A 21716-nucleotide genomic window follows, 5' to 3' on the forward strand; every position below is an offset into this window, starting at 1 on the left:
GTAACCATTTGTTTTTTTGCCCTGTTACATAGCATACAGACCTTTTCATACACACTTGTGAAATGAGAGGTTCAAGATAAATATGCAAGATTTATTTCATGTACAATATAAAATGACATTTACACCAGCGTGGAATGAAATAATACTGTATTGCATTTGTGCAAGTGTTTGCTAGTGGTTTGTGTATAAATCAAAACCACATTGTAATGGCTACGTTTACAATGCATTGTTTGTAAAAAAAAATAATTTTAATGTTCAATGTTTTAAACTTGAAATTCTGAACCTGTACACATGACGTTAAAAAAAACCCTGTAACGTTTCCACAGGAAGTACTAAACTGAGGTAAATGGGCATTTGTGTCAACTTAATGGATACCTAAGGAGGGAAACATGTTGCTTGAGAGTAAAACAAGTCGGAGCACTGTAAACATTTAAATTTTGGGCGGCAGAGGCTCAGGAGGTAGAACACTTCCATCCTCACTCCCTCCACCCAGTCAATGTCATGTCCTTGGGCAAGACACTTCACCCACCGTGCCTCCAGTGCTACCCACACTGGTGCATGAATGCGAATGAATGTTTGGTGGTGGTCGGAGAGACCGTAGGCGCGAATTGGCAGCCACGTTTCCGTCAGACCACCCCAGGGCAGCTGTGACTAAAGATGTATTTTACCACCACCAGTGTGTGACTGAGGAACGAATGAGTAATGGGTCACTTAATTGCAAAGCGCTATAAAATCTAATCCATTATTATTTTATCTCAGTCGTCATTTGGCATACAGATTGTATTACCTGTTGTCACATAATGACATCTGCATATTATCCGGGTATTTTACTAGCAGAAGTTGGATTTCAAAACATACAGGTCCTCAATCCATGATGGAGGATGCTTATTTTGTATTGATTACCTAATTGTGCCATGAGATTTTTTTTTTTAAGTTTGAGACCGCTATCGGGGTATTACTTTTAAAAGCTTGACATAAGGTATGGTCATATCTAGCGACTAATTAATTGTGTTAATACTAAAGCAGGTGTGATGTGAGGGTATTGTCAAACTACTGTACTGTATGTTTAAAATCAGATGATGATGGAACTCAAAACAGAAGTGGCAAATGAAGGTTTTCGCTTCGGTACTTGTGTTCCTGAGATATCCTGAGAGACGCGTGTTTGTGCTGGATTGGCTTGGCTGCTCTGATATTCACTACACACAGTCCTATTTCTCCCCCCCGTATCTTCGGATTGGATGAAACTTTCCAGTGGGGTCCGGAATGAACCACTTGTCCCACACATCAGTGAAGGAGGACCCCCTACCCCAAGGCTTATAGTGTCCATTCCAGTGAAGGAGTTTAGCTGCTTTTACAAACTGTGGAGAGTAGCGGTTTCCAGCACCTGTAGTGCCTGCAAAACATTGACGTCTTGATTAATGCCATGTGTAAAAAAAATAAAATAAAAATAGTGATAGTGTACTACTGGCTGCAACCGGCAAAGGTGCTGTTGATTCAGGCTCAACTAGTTTGCAGTCATTTGGCAGTCATCTACTGAACTTACCGAGGTGCCTGATGTGCCACATAGGGTCAACTGCAGAGTGACGCTTGTAAAAAACTATGAGGAGCGGGGGCGTGGTGATGCTCTCCGCCAGTGTTTTGCTGTACAGGTCGTCTCTGGGGGAAAATAAAAGAATGCAAACATGTTCAAAATTTGCCAGAAACTTGAGATGGCCTCACTGGTGGTGAGTGAATGAGGGAGTAACTCACTGTGTGTTGAGCGCCATCCAGTGCTCAAGCTGACCGGTGATGTTCAAGTTCTTCCACTCGGTCAAGTTGGCTACGATGACTCCCGGGTTGAATGAACATGTGTTGGCCCTCATCCCGAGCTGTTTAATGGCATCCTTCTTGAAGTCCAGGAAACCTATGTAGTTATTCTTTTTCAAAATTGATTAAAAATTGATTGATTAAAAGATTAAAAGGCGTTCCGCATGCAAAAAGCAGCCGAAAAGGAGCCATGTTTCCAACAAGCAGTAAGTTCAATTCAGCTCAAAATGTTGCCCCATCATTAATTGTGACACAAACTTCTTATGTCCTTTCAGCCATATTGTACTGAGCCGCCAGGACAGAGACACATTCGTAACCACACTACTGCTACATTACGATCATGACCACACTTTCTCTTTGCAATCACAAAAAAAATCCAGAAAATGCACTTTCACGCTTCATTTAATAATAATAATAATAATAATAATTATAATAAGTCAAGGAAAAGGCTTCTTGGGACGTCATCTGTACTTCTGTGAAGAAGGTGTCGGACGTTTCGCTCCTCATCCAAAGAGCTTCGTCAGCGAACTAATAAGTGCTGGTAGCCTAGGCCTTAAATACAGTAAGAGTGGGCAGAATTGGTGTGCCAACACTCTCCTCCTATTGGTTCCTTACACTCAGCCTGGGCGGAGTAGTGGTCTAATCCTCTCCTGACATTAGCACCTCCGATAAAAGGGAAGTGTCGCTCCCTGAGTTGGGTATGAACGACTCTGATACTGGCTCGTTAGCATCTATTGTTCTGGCTCATGTATTTCTACATTGTGTGGCGGGCCAGTAAAAGCCGAGCTCCAAGACGCAAATGGCCCCCCAGACCGCACTTTGGACACCACTGCTTTTCCAGTCAGTGGCGACCACAACTCCCATGACTATGTAGCTGTTAGCGTCCTTTGTCGCGAATGAACTACGGTAATTCAAGAAAGAAGGGGAGTATTATTGAAGGTGAAACTAATCGATGTGTTACAGCAGTCACTTTTATTGCAAAATTTGGTCCGAACACAACAAAATACGTAGCCTTTTTTGTAATTCTCGGCTCATGCATAATGATGTTGGTTAACAGTAATTCGTACGTACTGTAAAAAGGTTCCCACCTGATTTCCCGCCCCTCGAACAATGCCCTTAGTGGAAGCTGAATCACAGTCATCAGAGAAGGCTGCTGCATGTCCAGATTTTAAATTCGTTTCATAAAGATCTTTAATGTCCCCTGAAACCAAAAAGAAGTTCAGATTTGCAGGTAGAAAATAGGGAATAGGTTCATATCTGTTGCGTCTTACCTTGCACAATAACATCATCATCCAAATAGATGGCTTTCTCCGCCTCAGGCAGGTATGAAGGCAAATAATATCTGGCAAAAGTCAGCTAAAAAAAAAAAAAAGGCGCCTCTAAACAAAGTTTGCAAGAACACTTAAGGCCAACGTGGGAAGGATAAATCCTCAGTAGGTGTCTCACCGGTTTTGTTGTATCCACCAGCTGAGAATTTTTAGGTGTCTTCCCAATCAGAAGCTCTGGCTTGAAGAGAACAATCTTATATTTGATATTTTTTAGCCTAGGAACACTCAGCCACACCCTGGTGATAAACAAAATGCAATTAAAACGTGTCCTCTCTTGGGTGCACTGGTTTCACGTTGCAAGACAAGATCATCACTAATATACATCTTTGATCCACAATACTTCACAAGTTGCAAACCATTAGATACACTTGCAAAATCTAATGGGCTCCAATACCAGATCTGTATGTACAATTCTGCCTTCACTATGCTAATAATTGTCTTTTTGATTAACATGGTTGAGTATGAGTATGGATTTATTATTATTGTAGTTTGCAGTGTTGCAGACCTACGCTAAATCATACTGAGATATGTTTGTAAGGTACGGTAAGAACCACAGTTCAGTATGATGCAAAGCAGTTCTGTCAAAATACAGTCGTCCCTCATTTATAGCGGTTAATTGGTTCCAGACCTGACCGCAATAATTAATTTATTGCGGTCAGGTCTGGAACCTGCCATGATATAGGAATAAATGTTAATAAGTTGAATATTTTCAAAGTTTGAGCATAGGAAACAGTTCTATCAAAATACAGTCGTCCCTCATTTATAGCGGTTAATTAGTTCCAGACCTGACCGCAATAAATGAATTTCCGTGATATAGGATTAAAAGTTCATAAATTGAATATTTTCATAGTTCAAGCATAGAAAACCAGTTTATGACTTTCTAAATACGTTTTTTTTTTACATTATTAGAGCCCTATAGACGTGAAGTACCACTCCTATAGTCACCATTACACTCCTATTATTCATTGTTTATGCCGCATTGAGCAGCTATTATGCTACAGGGGCTCTAGATGGCTGCTACAGTAGCTAGCAAACTAACCAGTTAGCCTCAAATTGATTTCTTCTACACTTAAGAAAGGGTTCCAAACCGAGTGGGGAAGAGGAACAAAGTAATAAGCCACAAACTTAACACTTGCACATGGATTGGAAGGAGAACCTTTTTCCACTCTGCATCCATGGCTGGTAACATCAGCGGAAGATAGGGTAATGTAATAAAGATGGGTGTCTCATCCATGTAACATTACTGCTGCCTAGTGGCCAGCATACTACATATCACTTGTATTCAATGTTTTGACTAATAATAGACCATAGTGTACCACAAAACAGCGATAATTAATTCATTTCTGAAAACAGCAATATATCGAGGGAGTGATAATCCAACCGATATTGCTAGGGACGACTGTAACGATAAAAGATAAACATATAAATTAACAAGCATGCAAGTCTTGACAATGGCAGAATTTACTAACAGCCACTGTGGTTGTCATTTGATTGTGCAGGTGTACCTGCTCTACAGCCTTACTTCAAGTGATCCACCGTGTCATTGAGGGTCACAATGGTGAAGACAACATTGGCTTTGGTGTTCTGGTAGATGCTGTTCATGGCAGCAACAACAGCACCAAGCCTCTCATCAGCTGCACTGATGACAACAGGGATCTCGTCCCCTGTTCTCTCCACGTCCACTCTTAAGTCTGAAGATAATTCAGCCTCAAAAGGAAGAATGGCCCCAGCATCTGCAGGAGAGCACATCGGGATTTTCACTTGTGTAGCGTTAAAGCTCTAGTGTGGGCATTGTACCAGCACCTACGTGTGATTTCTTTGTGTAAAAAGTCGCTGAGGTTAAGGAGATTTCGTTGTATTATGATCAGGAAAGCCACACCAAGTAGCACAAGGATGACCACGTTCACTGCAGACACAACCAAGCGTGCTTACATTAAATTTAAAAAAACAAAACCGCATTATTATTAGATGCAAACAGGACTCAACGTACCTTTCCTCATTGCTTCGTCTGTGCAGTATTGTCTACTCAATAACACCGTCCTTCTATACACGAAGACGCCACGTTATCCAATTTATCATTAGTGGAAAGCTAATGCGCTGCTACAAAACAGCAGAAACACTTTCAAATGTTAGCACATTTAACCGCCCGAGTACATGTTAACTATATTAAAACATATAGATAAAAAAAACAGAACACATACGGACCAAACTGCCAACTCAACATCAACAACTCCACTCCACTCCACTCGCCCGTAGAAATAGTCGTCCACGGCGTGCCTGATTAGAAGTTTAATAATAGATTACGTTCTACTTGAGCAAGTCTGAAAGAAAATGTGTTGTCTTAGAAAATACAATTTGAAAATACAGTATATATTATTTTTTCAAATGATAAAAAATGCCCAAAATGTGACAAGATTTTTAGTCTGGCAAATGATTAAGCTCGCACGCATATAAGCATAGATGTTAATGTCGAAGCGGTGCGTCCCTGCGTCTCTGTACATTTTTATTTCTTGATGACTTTTGGAAATTCTACATATTTGATGTAAATATGATGTGCTTATGTACTGTATACCAGCGGACACAATATTAAGTACAGTGTTAAGTGTAGTTCAGTCCAAAACAGAAATTGACAAAGATAAAAATGCATACATTATATAAAATAGCACCCCGATCAGTTCACTGCAAACTACAAGTGCGCAGGATATGTGACCGTAGATTGTCAGACTATCAACTAACACGAAGGCTATGAAGTATTGTCCATTTTAATTAATCGAGTCACAGAATTGTATCATATGGCGTTGGTGGTATAGTGGTGAGCATAGCTGCCTTCCAAGCAGTTGACCCGGGTTCGATTCCCGGCCAACGCAAACCTTTTCTGTACCACGCAATGGAGTGTTGCATTTTATTCTATACCGTAGTCGAAAGATAAAGCAAAAAGCTACTGTATGAATTCATATACGCATTTGTGAATTTCTTATGTATACATCCGACATGGACATTTAAGTGTCCATGTCATGTGTGATTTAGTTAAACCATTTAAATTCGAGTCTTAAACATGAGTTTAAAGTCAGTTCAAATTTAAAAAAAATTAATTGCATATTTCCATTGACTTTTCCCTGTGTTCTTCCTCTTTGTTTTTGACGATGGCTCTAAAATCTTTAACCTACAGTATTTGCAACTTGCGAAGCAAACCACATATGTGACGTCATAAAAAACGGCCGTGCCTAAAGAAGAAGTTAAAAGTATATAATATATATAGCCAAGAATGAAATCAGGAAAAAGTGTTAGGATAAGTGGAAAAGAGAACCAAATGGTAGACAATATTATAAAGTCTGGAGATATGTAGGCGTAAGAAGGGAAGCAGCATGAGGAAAGAGATATTACGAGAATGAAGTTTGGGTATACATGTAGCTCGCCAAAACTGATAGGAAAAAATAGTACAGGCTTGTTTGACTATTGTAATAAAACAGAAAACACAGAGCATGCAGTGATTATAGTAATGAAAGAGGAAAAAATTAAGGCATTTGAAAAATAGATTAGGATGGTAGTTGAGGATATTCTACAGTTACAATTAAAGCGAGGAAAAGGGTTTAGGGAAATATATAAGGTCTTAAGGAAGACGGGTTTAGATAAAATGATTTCGTTTCTTTCTATGATGATGATGATGATGATTATTATTATATATTTTTTAATTTTTATGTTTTTTTAGCATCTCGATACACACTCCTTACCAGAAGGTGGCGGTAATGCACACCATCAATTGCTTGCCAAACGCCTATAAAAAAACGAGGTCTTCATGTGACGTATATTTTCTTGCCGGAAATCAAATCGGTTAGGTTGTCGTGTCACAAATGAAAGACATGAAGATGCTGTGTATATTCAACTCAGTTCCCACGCATATGGTAAAATTGTTACATTGTGTTGTTTGCATCGTATCACCTTCCATATACGCTCTGTGACAGCATGTGAACCATAGCTAAATTCGAGATGCTGCTAGCTGGAGTTATGCTAACCGCCACTGCTAAGACCAACTACATCAAGGTTTTTATTTGAACATGTTCAGTGGAAAATTAACTTAGGACATTGGGTGACCTGACTGGACCCCTTAGTTGTCCTAATGCGGTTTTCCCTACCTGCTGTATCCTTCTATAAAATACTTCCATGGGTTTTTAAATGGGCCTATGTTGCTGATTCCTTTCATCTGTTACAGGATTATAAAGGCCAGAAATTGGCAGAACAGATTTTCCAAGGAATAATTCTCATCTCTGCGGTAACTTTACACACACACGCACATTACCAGTAGTTGTTGTTTCCATTTTTATATGATCCACCCTTTTTGCCTCTTCAGGTGATTGGATTTGTGTACGGTCTTATCATTCAACAATTTGGGTGGACTGTATACATAGTCCTGGCTGGATTTGGTATTTCGTGCATTGTAAGTTTATCTGTCTGTTTTCTAAAGAAATCTGTACTGTGTTGTTTAAAACAGTATGTCCATCCTAATATAATGTCCTCTTGCTATTTTAAGATGACTCTGCCCCCCTGGCCAATGTACAGAAGGAATCCCCTGCGCTGGCAGCCTGTTATACCAGAGAGCAGTGCAGACTCCAGCCAAAGGCCTCAGGAGAGCCTGAAGAAAAAGAAGCACAAATAACTGCTCCGCATCTAGCTATATTTGCATCCTTTTGTATCGGAAATCATTTTGATTTATCTCACAGCCCACAGTTACAGCATTTAAAAAAAAAAGTTCTAGTGTTACAGTGATGACATAGATGTGTGTCCAATAAAATGTCAAAATGAAAATTGTGAGCGTGTGTATGTCATGTAGAGGAAAACTTGCCTGAAACAAGAACCACAGATTCCAAATAGTGGACAAGTTCAACATATTTGTTTATGGAAGGGTTTATCAGAAATATTTTCCTTGTTAATATCTATCACAAAATGTGTCTATTTGTGTATAAGACAAAGAAAAATACGTATCTGCAAAAGATACAATACAGCTGCAACATAGAGTGATATTCTGGCTCACGATAAATTAAGTATTCCACTAGAGCAAGTCAAAGGACAGATTCCTTTTCACATGATTGAAGATGTTTGCATAGGCATAATCATTACATTCAACTACAACAGAGAATATAAACAATGGGTGTCCAAACTTGTTTCACAGAGGGCTGGATACAGACAAATTGAAGGATGTAAGCGCCACTGATGTATTTTGTGCATTAAAAGATGCTAAAAAAATCTATATAAGTCAAAATAGGCAATTTTTTTAGGCAACAAAGCAAATTAGTGTAATATCTAATAATATATCTCAATGACAATTATTTTTAGAATATGCCAAGGGCCAGTAACAAGATACGGCCACCCATGATGAAAACACATGTACAGTAATTTATATTATTGTGTATGCTATCAGTGCAATGATGACACCAATAAGCATCAGTGTTTATGTATGCAGGAGTGTCAACAGATGCGTCATGGCACTTGCCTTCTTGGTAAAAGTTGTCACAAGGTAAGTGTTTATTTTCTTTCCTTTAAACCTTGAAGGCTATCTCCTCAAAGAATTTCAGTTGTCTCACCATCACAGCATAAGCTTGATACTTTTCATCTCCCATCTGCTGACGCAGGCACAGCTGCAATGAAAGAAATACTTATCAGTTTTCTTACCCTCTGATACATTTCATCCTAATCACCCAGTTTGTTAATAACTGCACCTAGGCCTGTCATGATAATCGATAAATTGAACGATAAAAAAAACTTCCGTCGATAATTATGCCGGCCTCGATAAATTGACATGTGCATGCGTGCGTGTTTCTCTCTAAACCACACAGGCTGGATGACAAAGAGCGTTCAGTTAGCATCCGTTTGTGCGCATTGGTTCTATAGTGGAATGAATGGAGAGAGTGAACCCGCATCTCATTTATCCTCTTTGTGGAGGCGGGGCTACTAGTGAGTGGATACAGAGTGCTAGCAGTTAGCCTCGTGAGCCAGCATACGCTAACATGAATGAAGGCACAGAAGCGGCGGTTTCTGAGGCGAATGCCACAGCAGACAGCCCCAGTGTGGGAATATTTCGGTTTTGAACAGAATGAACAAAGTGAGCGCATGAATACCGACAAACTGATGTTGCATTTGTTCAAAAGTGACGAGGAAGAAGGGGAACACAACCAACTTGTATTCACACCTGAAACACAACCATCAATTTCAGTTGTCCCAACTGGGAAAATAAAATACCGCTGGTGGTGCAGCTGAGCCTTCATCCCCACAGCCGGCAATTCGTTGGCAATGTAAACATAAACAAGATAAAAATGGTGCACGCTCACAGACAGTTTCACTCGCTACATTGCAAAAGACATGCAACCATTCAATATGGTCATACGGCATAAATTTTATGCCATATAATTCATTAAAAAATTGTGTCAAAAAAATGTTGTCGATAATATTCATTATCAACAATAACTCGTAGCACAATTATCGCCCAGCAAAATGTGTTATCGTGACAGGCCTAACTGCACCCTAGACAAAGAGGTCACTACAGGTGAATTAATACGATATTAAAAAGATCAGTTCTTCCTGACTTCTTTTTAAAAACATACTTCTCGTTTAATGTCATCCTCCTCCTCCATAATTTCCAGGACTTTATCCAACAGCTTGACGCCCAGACCCTTCACCACATCAGTTCTCAGGAGCTCAATGGCCCTCCTGATCTTGGCTGGACCTGATGAGGAGCCTTAAAAAAAGTTTTAAAAAAAGTAGTTAACACCACGCCACATTGGCTAATTACAGTTTGACTGTGTAGTATCCAACCTATTGGAATTTCACCAAGTGACAAGTTCTCTGCTTCCTGCCGAGCTTTTCCGTGAAGCACCAGGGTGTCTCTGTACTTCCTGTTAAGTTTGAACTCTGGTGACGCTGTGGAGCCAAATTCGCTGTTGTCCACCTCGTTTGCGCCGTCTCCACCGACCATCCTCAAAGTTTGGGTCATCATGTGGACTAACTCCTGCATGTCTTTGGATTCGGCTCTTCTGCAGAGATTACAAAACACATTTCACAAACCCTAGTGTTGATCTCATCATGTTAATGTGTTCGAAATCATGCACTTTTTCAGCTATACTGTCTCACCTTTCTCTGCCATCTCCCTCTGAATGCTCTGTGGAGCTTGTGGATGAGCCGCACTCTTCTTCATCTGACCTTCGCTCCAGCAGTTTTTCCCTCTGCAATGAACGACAAAGGTTTGAGCTGCTGTCATTGACAGTTTCAACTGCAGGCACAAGTATACCGGAACTGAACAGTAACTGTACCTTAGTGGTCTCGGTAATGAAATCTGAAATAGAACTGGTTACAGGAGCATTGCCACGTTGAGCCTTGGAAGTGGTGACATCACAAGGTGCTCTTACAGCAGCTTTAATAATGATAAATGCAGTAATTTAATGTAAGCACTGGTGCTGTTTAAAAGGTAAGACTGAAATAAGAAGATGTACTGTAAGTACCTGAATGACAGGTCGTGTCTTGGGACTGCCTCAGTCGTCTTCTCTCTCTGGCAGATAGAGGACGCTCCTGAAAATGGACATTTATTGTCTGTCAGGAGTATGGAACTACTGCCTGCGGTTACATTAAATAACTACATACAAACAATTATGAACAAAGATGTAGTTTCAAAACATGCAAAATACTACCATAATAATAAAGATATCGTTAAATGACTAACTCTACGGCAGCAGAAAAACAAAACTGAGCACCATTAAGGAAGACATACAGCTCTTGTATTGGGTGTAAACCTTGTCAGTGATAGGACCGTGTAAAATTATTAGGGAAGTATTGCACCTGTGGCATATGGAAGGGTCCATCCCCAGAAGAATGAACAGACATTGAGGTTACGGTCACATTAGCTTTCTTGCTCTCTGTGTCTTTGTTTCTCTTCCTTGCCTCCGCTCCTGCTTCAACAGGAAGTGGAGGCAAAGGTCTGCGAGCTGCCACTTTACTCTAAAGAAATAAGATTGAGCATATTAAAATGCGTTTGTCAATTGTTAACCACCAAGCTCTTTACCATCTCCTGATTGACGCGTGTCTGTGGTTTGTTTCTCCCACTGTGCTGATGTACGCGGGCTGGTTCTAGGGTACTCACAACTGAAGTTACACCTGGCGTGTTGATTTGCAAGGCACACTCCTCTTCAATAGGTTTCTAAACAGACACAATTACTGAAGCGTATATGAAAACCTGACTTACTGAGGTCAAAGAATGAATACAATTATCAATCTTTTACCACAGTTGGAGGCAATGCTTCAAGCAGCTTGTCTGTCGACTCTAAACTTTCCTAACAAGGCAACAATTCATACATGACAATAATAAAAGAACAGAAATATTTAGCTGTTAATAAATTTGCTTACTTGTATGTGTGCCTGTTGTGCTGGAGATCTCTTCCCATTTTCATTAACCGTATTCCCCCCAGTGTTTTCCATACTGATTACGCGTGCAGTTTTGCTCTCCAAAGCTGCCTCTTCTAGTTTTGGATTTGGAATGTTAGCCTCTTTAAGGAGCTCCATAGTGTCATCCTTTTCATCATCTGCTGCCTTTTTCTCAGGGACTGAAAATGTGTCCCTAAGTGGATGAATGTGTTCAAATCCGTTGGATACTTTTCTCTCATCTCCTTGCCTTCTGTCTGGTACACATTTCAGTGGGGGCTTTTTGTGTGTCGGAAGTAGAGAGGCCTCTTTTTTCCCAGCCTGGGGTGCGTCCATCTGCCTCTTTATCACGTCTGCATCCTCCTGTGGATGCATGTCAATCTGGACGTTGCTTACAGTTGCCAGTGGTGTGATGCTGCTTTTGGGAACATCAGGTGAGGAGGGTTTATGAGGTTTAGGAGTGATCTGGACTGGATTGCCATCTGTGGGACCATTCAGATTTTTGTGGTGCTGCAATTTCTCTTTCTATTGAAAAAATATGGAGATGGAACAACAATGAACATAATACAATTTTTCAGTGTCACGAGTCGACAAAAACAAAAAGCCTCAGAACAAAGTTCGTTTTAGTTGTAAACATATTTGTTTTGCATTTTGCAAATGCTTTATGGCCAATTATGCAAATTCAACAATTATGTCAGCCATCAAACACATACCTGTTTCAACTTGAGAAGAGGTTCTGGTTGAGGATTTGGAGATAATCGCTCAGGTTTTGGCTGAGGGGGAACCACACTGGCTGCATTGTTGTTTCTTAAGTCACCAACAGCATTCTTTCTTGACTTGGCAGTTTTTCTTGGCAGCAAGAAAAACAGGAAACTCGGTAAAGAGCGAAACGCCACGAGATAAAAATAATACAGGGCGTGATAACATTTAAAAAACAACATGTATCTTAAAACAAAGCAAACCTGTGAGCAGCTAAGAATTAGAGATTCAGTCATGGCCAGAGGTTTCGGCAGTGACTGAAAATGTATGTTTTCTAAACTATGCTGCTTTAACAGTTTTAAATATATATATTTTTTTACATCTTTTATATATTGAAAAACAGTAACAAACATGCTGTAAGTTGACTTGAAAATAAATTTGCAAAAGGTCAATATTAACATGTTGTATGGTCACTCTTGCAGACACAGAGACACACCGGATTTTAGGGATCCCAAACACGAGGCGGCAAAGTGAGTCAAACACAAAATTTGAGTTATTCCAAAAACATTTGGCCTGACTGTGGTACTTACTCTTTGGTGGCTTCCAGGAACATGGCAATTTGTCGTTTGATGTAAGGTTGCCGCAGGATAAGTTTGACATCGGGCCTGTCCTCAGGCCTCTTACACAACATGCTCTTGATCAGCTCTCCCAGCTGAGGGTCATATTTACTTGGCATCTGTGGCAGCTGAGGAATCAACGAACACAAATTAAAATGAGACAAATAAATCAAGCTTAAACTGATATTAGACATGCACTTTATAGACAAAAGTATCTGTTCGACCTACAAAATGCGATTATGAAACATGGTCATGCTGGAACATGGTATTGGTAAAATGAAAAAATGTATGAGGAAATAAAGGATTGAGTCAAATTCCTGATTGATTAATAAAACAAGTGTGTCTGGATACTTTTCTATGTACAGTGCACATAACACAAAAGTAACCTACCCTTCCTTCTACAATGCGATACACCAGTGAGTTCATATCCTTGGCATTGAAGGCGTGTTTAAGTGTAGACATTTCATACACACAGCAACCCAAGGCCCACACATCGGACTAGAAAAGAACACACATCCATAGTAAAGATTTTGTCTATATATAAGAGGATAACAAAGGAGATACCTTGTAGTTATAGGGTTTATTAGAGAAGAGCTCTGGACTCATGTAGTAAGGGGTCCCTATAAGTGTGCTGGCCATATCATTCTGGTTCTCCAATACTCGTGCGATGCCAAGGTCTCCGACTTTGATAATGTTGGTCTTTGTCAGGAAGATATTCTGTGTTTTAAGGTCCCGATGAAGAATGTTCCTTTCATGCAGGTACTGAAAGTGATCACAGGATTAAAGTTATCAATACGTAGTGATAATTTCACTTCACGTGGGATTTAAATCTTATAATAGACCTACCTGGAGTGCCATGGCAATCTGGACAAACCACTCTACCACCTGTCTCTCAGGTAGGAGCTCTCCCTTTTGCTGTTTGAGTCTGTGGTAGAGGTCGCCACCTTCACAGAAGCCCATCACAATGTAAAGCTGGAGGTCAGCTCCTTCCCAGGACTCCCTGTATGTGACGATGTTGGGATGTCGCAGCTGGGACAGAAGCTGCGCCTCCTGCTCTGCAGCCCGCCGTTCCCGCTTCGAAGAGGTGGTTAAATTTAGCTTTTTGATGACATACTGGCAAGGAAATGGAGGAGAAAGAATAACATTTCATCTTGACATTGTACAATATTTGCTAACACGTTAACATTTTGAAATTCACAGATCTGCTACAGATTAAAACAGCTAAAATCATGCACAATCCATGTGTAAGTGACCCTCGGGGGAAAACTTGCCCAAGGACACAACAGCAGTGACAGGGATGGAGAAAGCGGGATTCGCACTGGGCTTGGTTACTGGATGACATGCTGTGCCTCCTGAGCCACAACGCACCCGTATACTGCCAGTACAAACATCTATGTACCCAGCACTAAAAACTTTCGGCATATAAATGTGTGAAGAGAAATTGTGGCACAGATTATGTTCTCCATGTACCAGTCAGTATGAGCCAGTTTATGAACCAGTACAAGCATATTGTACTTACAAGGTAGATGGAAAAAGCATAATCGGGGTCTCTGCAGGTTTCAACAAGTCATATTTAAGACTTTTTAAAGACTATAATGAATACAATTTAACACCCATTTCACATCCATACCGGTATTTTTTTTTTGTTTTGGCTGTTTTGTTGTTATGTTAAAGTGTCCACAAGATTGAAATATTTCAAAGCAAGACTGAAGTTTATGCATTTGTTTTATTAAATAAAAGTTATTATCGTATTTAAGATTTACTATGCTATTTTAAGGGAATTTTTATACATTTTAAGATCCCTGAGAATGCTGAGAAGAAGTGTGATATTGTTTGTTATTCACTGATTTGTTACTATTTATCATATATTCTGTATTTAATATATATATATATCATACATAATTTAAATTACTTAGTTATTAATGTAAATAACAAGCCTTATGTAAACATTTTCTATATACTCAAAATGTATCAAAATTATAGTTACTGTAGCTAATGTGTGATTGGACGGTTCAGTTCACGCCATGCCATTCAATCACAGTTCACGTAAACAAACCACTGAAACACTCCAAGGCTAACTGCTATACCATGTTAGTTGTACCTTTATAAGGGTCCATTCAAGACTTAAGTGTCTGTACCTTTAATAGTTGTGGTCTGTATGTTCCAAACGTGGTCTTTTCTCACCTGTTTTCGGTCTGTTCTGTGCTTCACCAAGTTCACCTCTCCGTAGCTCCCTTTCCCCACCACCCTGATGAAAACATAATTATCCATCTTTCCTTAGGAGTCTTCATCACCGGGCTGGACTACACGGGTGTTAAACAGCATTCCCAATATAAGGAGAAGTGTTTATTTGGCGCATAACGTAGCTGGAAAGCCAATACAAACATGGGGAATGTGTTCGTTAAAGTTCGAAGCTAGCTTAATCGGGAGGTTTTTCTTTTTTTTTGAAGACCGGAAACCATGAGTGGAGCTTTTAGTCACTAAGCAACTGGCAGCAGACGACAGCAGGAAGGTCCACAAGCGCTCAAATGGCAGCTCCATAGCATACTGTCATCTAGCGATGGGTTACTGAATTACACCCAATGTATTTTTTCTGGGAGATGCACTCCACTAGATGGCAAACTATGCAAACAAAATGACACCATGGGTAACGGTATGTTCTGTTAAATAATTAAAAAGTGACTATACTATGGACACTTGATCTTCCACAACAAAGTAGCATCGAAAACGTTAGCAACACATCAACCAAGCAGTGTCTTGTCAGGTAATTAGGTACAGCGGACACAAACCTCTGTGTGTAGTTGGTTTAAATCATATATTAAAAGAGACACCTCTCCAAGCATTTATGTCTTTATGAAAACTTTTGTGCTTTGCCTTTTTTAGGATTACAGTTTAAAGGAAGTGTCATATGTTCAGTCAGGTGGCCAATAACATGGCAGGAGTTTACCTGTGTGCCATAACTCTAAATGTGATTGGTCTATTTATAAACACGCCCCAGCGGTGACGTCACCCAGAGCGCTGCGGGTTCTAGTAGTGAGAGGAAGCGCTCTTAGCAGAAAAGAGTGGAGCGCGCGTCGCTTGGTCACTCACCGGACGTCTCTCGCCGTCACACCGCAGGTAAGACAGCCTGTCGTCGCGACTGTTGAGCGAGGATTCGCCCTCCTCCGCTGGGAACATTTTGGTTCAGTTGTTGACAGGTGGATGACATTTAAGCTGTGTTAGTTGGACTTGTGGTTTTCATTTAATGGCTATATGAAACGAGTGGACTGTAGCTAGAGGTTTTCCTCAAAGGTGTCGTCCATACAGTCCTCCATCTACTGTACTCTATAAACAATCTTTATTAATCCCCAAGATTGATGACGATTATGTCAGTAATCATGGCCGTCAATTCTTCTGCTCTCATCAAATATGACCTTACGTATCCTTTGATTTAGTTTCTTCTCTCCCTGTCTGCCCCTCTCCCTCGTCGACTTTTCTTATCAGTTGATAAACTGTGCACCATTGACACCAGCTGACCAGATCCTGCTCTTGAACAACAATATGTGCATCTTGCACCATGCAGGAATGTAACATTTAGAAGCCAGTGGTGGCGCCGTGTTGACAATAGTGACAACTGAACAAACAGGAAATCCATGCTGCTACTCCCGTGTGTGTGTGTGTGTGTGTGTGTGTGCGTGCGTGCGTGCGTGCGTGCGTGCGTGTGTGTGTGTGTACAAGATCATTTTAATGGCTTTAAAATAAGCATCTGCACCAATATGATCAGATTTGGTGACATAATGTAAGCGCTAGCACTATATCAGAGTTACAGTAAATTGTGGAACAGGAACCGAAAGGTCATTGTTTGTTTACATTCCAGTATATACTGTATTTCATAACCCACTCTTGCCATTTACCAAAATACATGCACTGGTTGTTCGGAGTTCATCTGTGCAGCACACTGCTGAGTGTGTAATAATGTCATCAGTTTCCACTCCAATTGGACGATGAATCACCAATTGCTTCATTTTTTCTGTCTTGTGTTTTCAGTTAAGTTTAAGATATTCACAAAAATATCATATACAGTAGACAAGAATGTTTTTTTGTCATTTTATTCAATTACAACAAAATATGTTGATATGTTAATAGAATAATGCTCCTTACGTCTATTTAAATTAATACGATAAAAGTTGAACACCTTCTGGTTTTTGAAATAATGTTTCTCATAAGAAACAATGTGTATTGATTTAATGTAGTCCATCGTTTAACGTGCTGCATCTTCTTCGGCTCCAAATTACAGTTTTTTCAACCAAAAAATATAATAACACGACCATCGGCTAGCATACGTTACCAATAGTGGTTTAAAAGAACAGACTGAACCAACTAATATCTATATTTTTCACAATTCTAAGTTAAGCTTTGTGTAAATTGCATTCGGCCTGAATAAAACGATTGGCGTTTATGGCTTTCACTCACCACTGTCTCGTATACTTATACATGTTCATCGCTCGTGCACATACACAAACACTGTCTCGGAGAAGCGACTGACAATTTGGAGTCATTGTCTGGTTATGATAGGCTGTACATGAAAATGTTAGTAGCTAAACTTTGCCTAATCGCTATCATTAGCTGACAACAAACCTAATTAATACGTGTGCGTGTGTGTAGTCTGCCACGTCGGAGCAGGAAGAGGGCAGAATATACACATTCAAAAGTTTGCGACCCCCATTCAGTACCAGTACTAAAGCAGACAGCACCTTTAATGGTTATACAAGTGTTTGGTTGAATACTGAATTGTATGACTTCCGGAGCATTCGAACTTGAAGGTGTGTGTATGCAGTATAAGAAACATATGTCTAGAGACCAACTGGAGAAAAAAATAAAAAGCAATGTAGAACCGTATATGTGTAAGTGTCATTCGTTTTCCCAAGTATCAGGTTATCTTACAGTATACATTAGATCCCCGCTGTTTGTGGAAGCTACCTTCCAAGATCCCCGTAAATGGTGAAAAAACATGAATAATGTATGGGTCCATAAAAAAGCCCTAAATATGCCTGTTTTTGGTACTTTAAACCAGTGATTCTCAACTTGTTGCGACAGACTTTGCCGTTTTCGGTGGGTCGCGGGGTCACCTCGCATCTGCGTTATTTGCTTGCTACGCCACCACGCGGTCAAGCTTGAGCGGGAGGGGAAGGACATCGACTGTCGACTTAAGACACCGTCTGTCTGACACGAAGCTACTGGAGACGAGTGTGGCATAAAGCGAAAGCTCACATTCTATTGCATGAGAAAATTCCGCCAACAGTGAAGACTACCAGGTACAGTATGGCGATACTGTTTAATGCCCAACTTGATCTGTTGACCAGGCACGGGGATGGTCCACATAAAAATGGTCCTCATATTATTAAACTTACCCGCTGAGTGTCGAATCAGAGCAACTGGGGTCGCTTGCCTTTAAACTTCTTCTTTAATATCTCATCCATGTCCATGTGCAAATGCTCTGATTCAACTGAAATGTACTGAAAACCTTGACAAACACTTTTTTCCTAATAATTCTTGAATTTGTGGCTACAAAAGTTTTGTTGCCGAACTGTTTTGTGCTGGCACACTGTAGTATTTTGCACTACCTCAAATTAAAACTGCACTTTAATGTGTTTTCATTAAAGGGACTGTTTGCATCTGGCTCAAAATGACACCACCAGCGCTTAGCAAAGGCTCCTGTTACCTGGGGCGCAGCTTACATGCTCGGAGCAAGAAGAGAGCGGGAATGCTTGCAACATGTTCAAAAGTTAGATCCCTCTAGGCAGCCACGTAACTGTCGCAAACAGTCTTTTTACATTTAAAATTTGAATAAATAAATGTAATGTATTAAATAGATAAGATATATAAGAAGTTTATGTTTACACAATTTGGGTTGCCGCTTGTCATTGAAGGGTGATGGTGGGTATTAAATTCAGTTTTACACATTAAGAAACAATTACAGATACAGTTTTGACACCGGTGAATAGTAAATAACCGCGAGTAATTGAGACAACCATAAAAAGTCTCTTTTTGATACACTAATAACACCTGCATTATGTTGCTCTATCAAGGCCTCCAAACCCTTCTGCTGGCTTGAAATTGATCTCTCCTCTGATTTTGGATTAGCATTTGCAGTAAAAGTGACTCTTGTAATTATTAGATTCAATTCAGCTCCAGAACGCTCCCCGTCTCTCTTCAAGTGCCAGTGTTTGCTCGCAATGATGGACGCTTACAAGCTAAATGCATAAAAGAGCAATCCAGGTTTAAGCCCTATAATATGACTCACACACTTATTAAAGCATTTTAAACAGTAAAATGTATCCGTACTCACCACTAATGGATGATGAATACATGCACGGCGCAGCGCAAGCATTCACTTGCAAACAAAGGCTTGCGCGTGAATGAGAGATGTGCAGCTGTGCGTCTTGTGCTGTGGATGTGGCACCACCAGCAAAGTACAAATGAGGCACTCAGCCATTCAAACCTCACACCGTGTACTGCATTCTGTATTATTATGTAGTTACCTATTATGCTGCATATTTTATGGCTTATTATCACATACAGTGGATTGTTTGTTAGCGTCATTCATTTGTTCCAGAAGGTCCGACTCTTAACTGAAACGGAAGCTAACCGAATCCATTTTTCCCATAAGAAATAATGTAAAGCCAAAAATGTTAACACTAAACATGTTTTTATTGTTTTACAATTTATTGTTTTACATGCAGTAAACAATTCCAAATGCACATAAATACATATAATTGATGAATGAAAGTAATCAATTAACATTTAAGGTTACTCTGACCTTAATTGAAGATGTGATTCTTGATGTGTGTTACCAAAGACACGATGTGGCAGCGAGACACCACACGGACACCAACTTCCTGTTATTTCTTGAATTCAATAGAGTTTCTCACCTCAGTGACCCAAAATGGAGCCAAAGAAAGTTTCAGATGCCAGCATTTTGACTGAACTGAATTCAAGAAATAACTCAACGGACAAAACAGGAAGATGGTGTCCGTGTTGTGTCTCGCTGCCACATCCTGTCTTTGGGAGCACTCGCATCAAGAATCACGTCTTCAGTGAAGGTAAAAGTAACCTTAAATGTTTCATTTATATGCATTTAGAATTGTTTTATGCATGTAAAACTATAAAAACGTGTTTTGTGTTAACATTTTTGATATTTAACTGCTGATGACATCATAGAATAGCTACGTAACTGACTTCCGGTTTCGGTTGCCCTTTTGTAACTTAGAAAGCTAGCTTCTTTGTTAAGAGCTAAGGACGTCGTGATAAAAATACATTAAAGTGATAGTTCTGTTTTTTTGACATGAAGTTGTATGACATCCCCATCAGCAGTGTAGTCCAACAATAGCGACTTACTCCCCACTTGGTCTCCCAAGTCCAGTTCTGGTCGGATTTTGGTGATGAAGTTCCGCTTAGTTGCTGGGGACATTTAAGTAAAGAGTTTGGCTTCTCAAAACAGTATGCATTCAAAAGAGTAATACATTTGCATTACAAAATCGCCTTCTCAAAAAAATCTGAAAAAAAATCTGTCTTTGTCTATCTCTGCGCACTGTCACCTGTGCATTCATGTGTATGTGATGAATACACTCGCGGAAATGCAACTCTTCTTCCGCGACGGAGCACTGTGGATGCGAATGCGAAGCGACAGTATGCAGGGATACGGGTCAGATTTTTTTGAGAAGGCATGTTTGTGATGCAAATGTATTACTCTTTTGAACACATATTGTTTTGAGAAGCCAAACTCTTTACTTAAATGTCCCCAGCAACTAAGCGGAAGTACGGTCTTCACCACCAAAATCCGACCAGAACTGGACTTAGGAGACCAAGTGAGGGGCGGGGAGTCGTTGTTGCTGCTCTACACTGCTGATGGGGATGCCATACAACTTCCTGCCAAAAAAATCCGAACTATCCCTTTAAGAACACTGTTGGACTCACACAGTGTACAAACAACACGACAAGACGCATAGCATATTGTAGCCTAAACGATAAATGTACGTAAATCGACGTTTTTGTTTTCGACTGAAAAAGACACTAACTGAGGTGGACATTAAACAAGGTTCCACTGTATTTATAAAGTATTGACGACTTAGGGTGAATGAGATGTTTTCTGCAAATAAAAGTCCTATTTTTGGAGAACGACAACACAAAAGAATTAAAAAATAATTAAAATCTGTGAATTTGCAGGGTTGTGAGTGCTGAATTGCCAATATGCAGGGATCCACTGTAGACAACATTGTACTTACAAAATGTGCAGTTGCACATCACACGTTGCACAAACATCTTTTTGCTGGAGAATGTTGAGTGAGTTGACTTGTGAGACAACGCCCTCTGTTGTAGCACTGTTGTAGCACTATTTATTTCAACATTTTTTATTCCTCCCTGCAGACAGCGCCATCAAACCACTCTTTATTTAGGTTACCCTAAACAAAATAAAATTATGTATACTGTTCCCTCGCTCTATCATAGTTCACCTTTCCCGGATTCGCTGTTTCGTGTTTTTTTTTTTTTTTTAGTGCTTCTTTTTTTTTATTGCAGTATGAACACTGTTACAGGCCGAGCCTGGCCCCTTAAGAAGAATTGCATTGTGGGAGTGTCTATCTCTTCCCTCTCTCGTCTGTTTGCACCGCCCATTGTTTTCTGCGTCCTGATTGACTGTAGACCGTTGTCAGTCAATCTCCTTCGTGCAGTCCTGCCATGTCTCCTGTGTCATTGCCAGCTTGCTAGCTTGTAAATCAATCTTCGGTTCATCTGCAGCAATATGTTTTAACAAGGATACAAAAAGGCTACAGTACAGCGGAACGGCGGCAGGACGAAAAGGCGTGGCCGCAGGAATGAAATATGC

At 40.1% G+C, this 21716-nt stretch overlaps 4 protein-coding genes and 1 non-coding gene across 15 annotated transcripts in view; 3 read left to right on the top strand and 2 right to left on the bottom strand.

The window, feature by feature from the left end:
• Positions 1 to 77: 77 nt before the first annotated feature.
• Positions 78 to 5398, bottom strand: glt8d1 (glycosyltransferase 8 domain containing 1). 3 transcript variants are annotated; one of them, XM_054785373.1, is made up of 10 exons: positions 5340 to 5398; positions 5125 to 5234; positions 4942 to 5040; positions 4657 to 4867; positions 3253 to 3370; positions 3078 to 3162; positions 2895 to 3007; positions 1750 to 1916; positions 1544 to 1656; positions 78 to 1393 (listed from the first exon to the last, which is right to left on the bottom strand). In XM_054785373.1, the coding sequence occupies exons 2-10, from the start codon at positions 5132 to 5134 to the stop codon at positions 1209 to 1211; spliced, it is 1101 nt and encodes a 366-aa protein (XP_054641348.1). In that variant the 5' UTR covers positions 5135 to 5234; positions 5340 to 5398; the 3' UTR covers positions 78 to 1208. The 3 variants fall into 3 exon arrangements, with proteins under 3 accessions (XP_054641348.1, XP_054641349.1, XP_054641347.1); XM_054785374.1 differs by having other exon boundaries at positions 5336 to 5382; XM_054785372.1 differs by having other exon boundaries at positions 5125 to 5392.
• A 531-nt stretch (positions 5399 to 5929) lies between these two features.
• Positions 5930 to 6001, top strand: trnag-ucc (transfer RNA glycine (anticodon UCC)). The gene has a single exon. It is a non-coding gene; the product is annotated as a tRNA-Gly (tRNA).
• Positions 6002 to 6931: 930 nt separating this feature from the next.
• On the top strand, positions 6932 to 7937 carry spcs1 (signal peptidase complex subunit 1). The gene is made up of 4 exons (XM_054784428.1): positions 6932 to 7036; positions 7345 to 7404; positions 7483 to 7569; positions 7663 to 7937. Exons 1-4 carry the CDS (start codon positions 6986 to 6988, stop codon positions 7786 to 7788), a joined length of 324 nt encoding a protein of 107 aa, XP_054640403.1. The 5' UTR covers positions 6932 to 6985; the 3' UTR covers positions 7789 to 7937.
• On the bottom strand, positions 7831 to 15332 carry nek4 (NIMA-related kinase 4). Of its 8 annotated transcripts, none has more exons than XM_054784421.1 (16): positions 15038 to 15332; positions 13700 to 13966; positions 13418 to 13615; positions 13244 to 13351; positions 12827 to 12981; positions 12251 to 12386; positions 11523 to 12062; positions 11399 to 11449; positions 11182 to 11316; positions 10959 to 11117; positions 10625 to 10691; positions 10436 to 10536; positions 10257 to 10348; positions 9957 to 10159; positions 9731 to 9864; positions 7831 to 8767 (listed from the first exon to the last, which is right to left on the bottom strand). In XM_054784421.1, the coding sequence occupies exons 1-16, from the start codon at positions 15122 to 15124 to the stop codon at positions 8669 to 8671; spliced, it is 2532 nt and encodes an 843-aa protein (XP_054640396.1). In that variant the 5' UTR covers positions 15125 to 15332; the 3' UTR covers positions 7831 to 8668. The 8 variants fall into 8 exon arrangements, with proteins under 8 accessions (XP_054640396.1, XP_054640398.1, XP_054640400.1 ...); XM_054784423.1 differs by having other exon boundaries at positions 7832 to 8767; positions 9942 to 10159; positions 11260 to 11316; XM_054784420.1 differs by having other exon boundaries at positions 7833 to 8767; positions 9942 to 10159; positions 15038 to 15331.
• A 560-nt stretch (positions 15333 to 15892) lies between these two features.
• The window catches only part of camk1b (calcium/calmodulin-dependent protein kinase Ib), a 44224-nt gene continuing 38400 nt past the window's right edge, over positions 15893 to 21716 (top strand). Inside the window, exon 1 of one of the 2 annotated variants that reach the window (XM_054784394.1) lies at positions 15893 to 15970. The gene's annotated coding sequence lies outside the window, so the exon portion shown is untranslated. The remainder of the gene's footprint in view (positions 15971 to 21716) is intronic. The other variant, XM_054784393.1, reaches the window with a different exon arrangement.

Source organism: Dunckerocampus dactyliophorus, chromosome 8 (genome assembly GCF_027744805.1).
Source record: "Dunckerocampus dactyliophorus isolate RoL2022-P2 chromosome 8, RoL_Ddac_1.1, whole genome shotgun sequence".
Taxonomy (NCBI): domain Eukaryota; kingdom Metazoa; phylum Chordata; class Actinopteri; order Syngnathiformes; family Syngnathidae; genus Dunckerocampus; species Dunckerocampus dactyliophorus.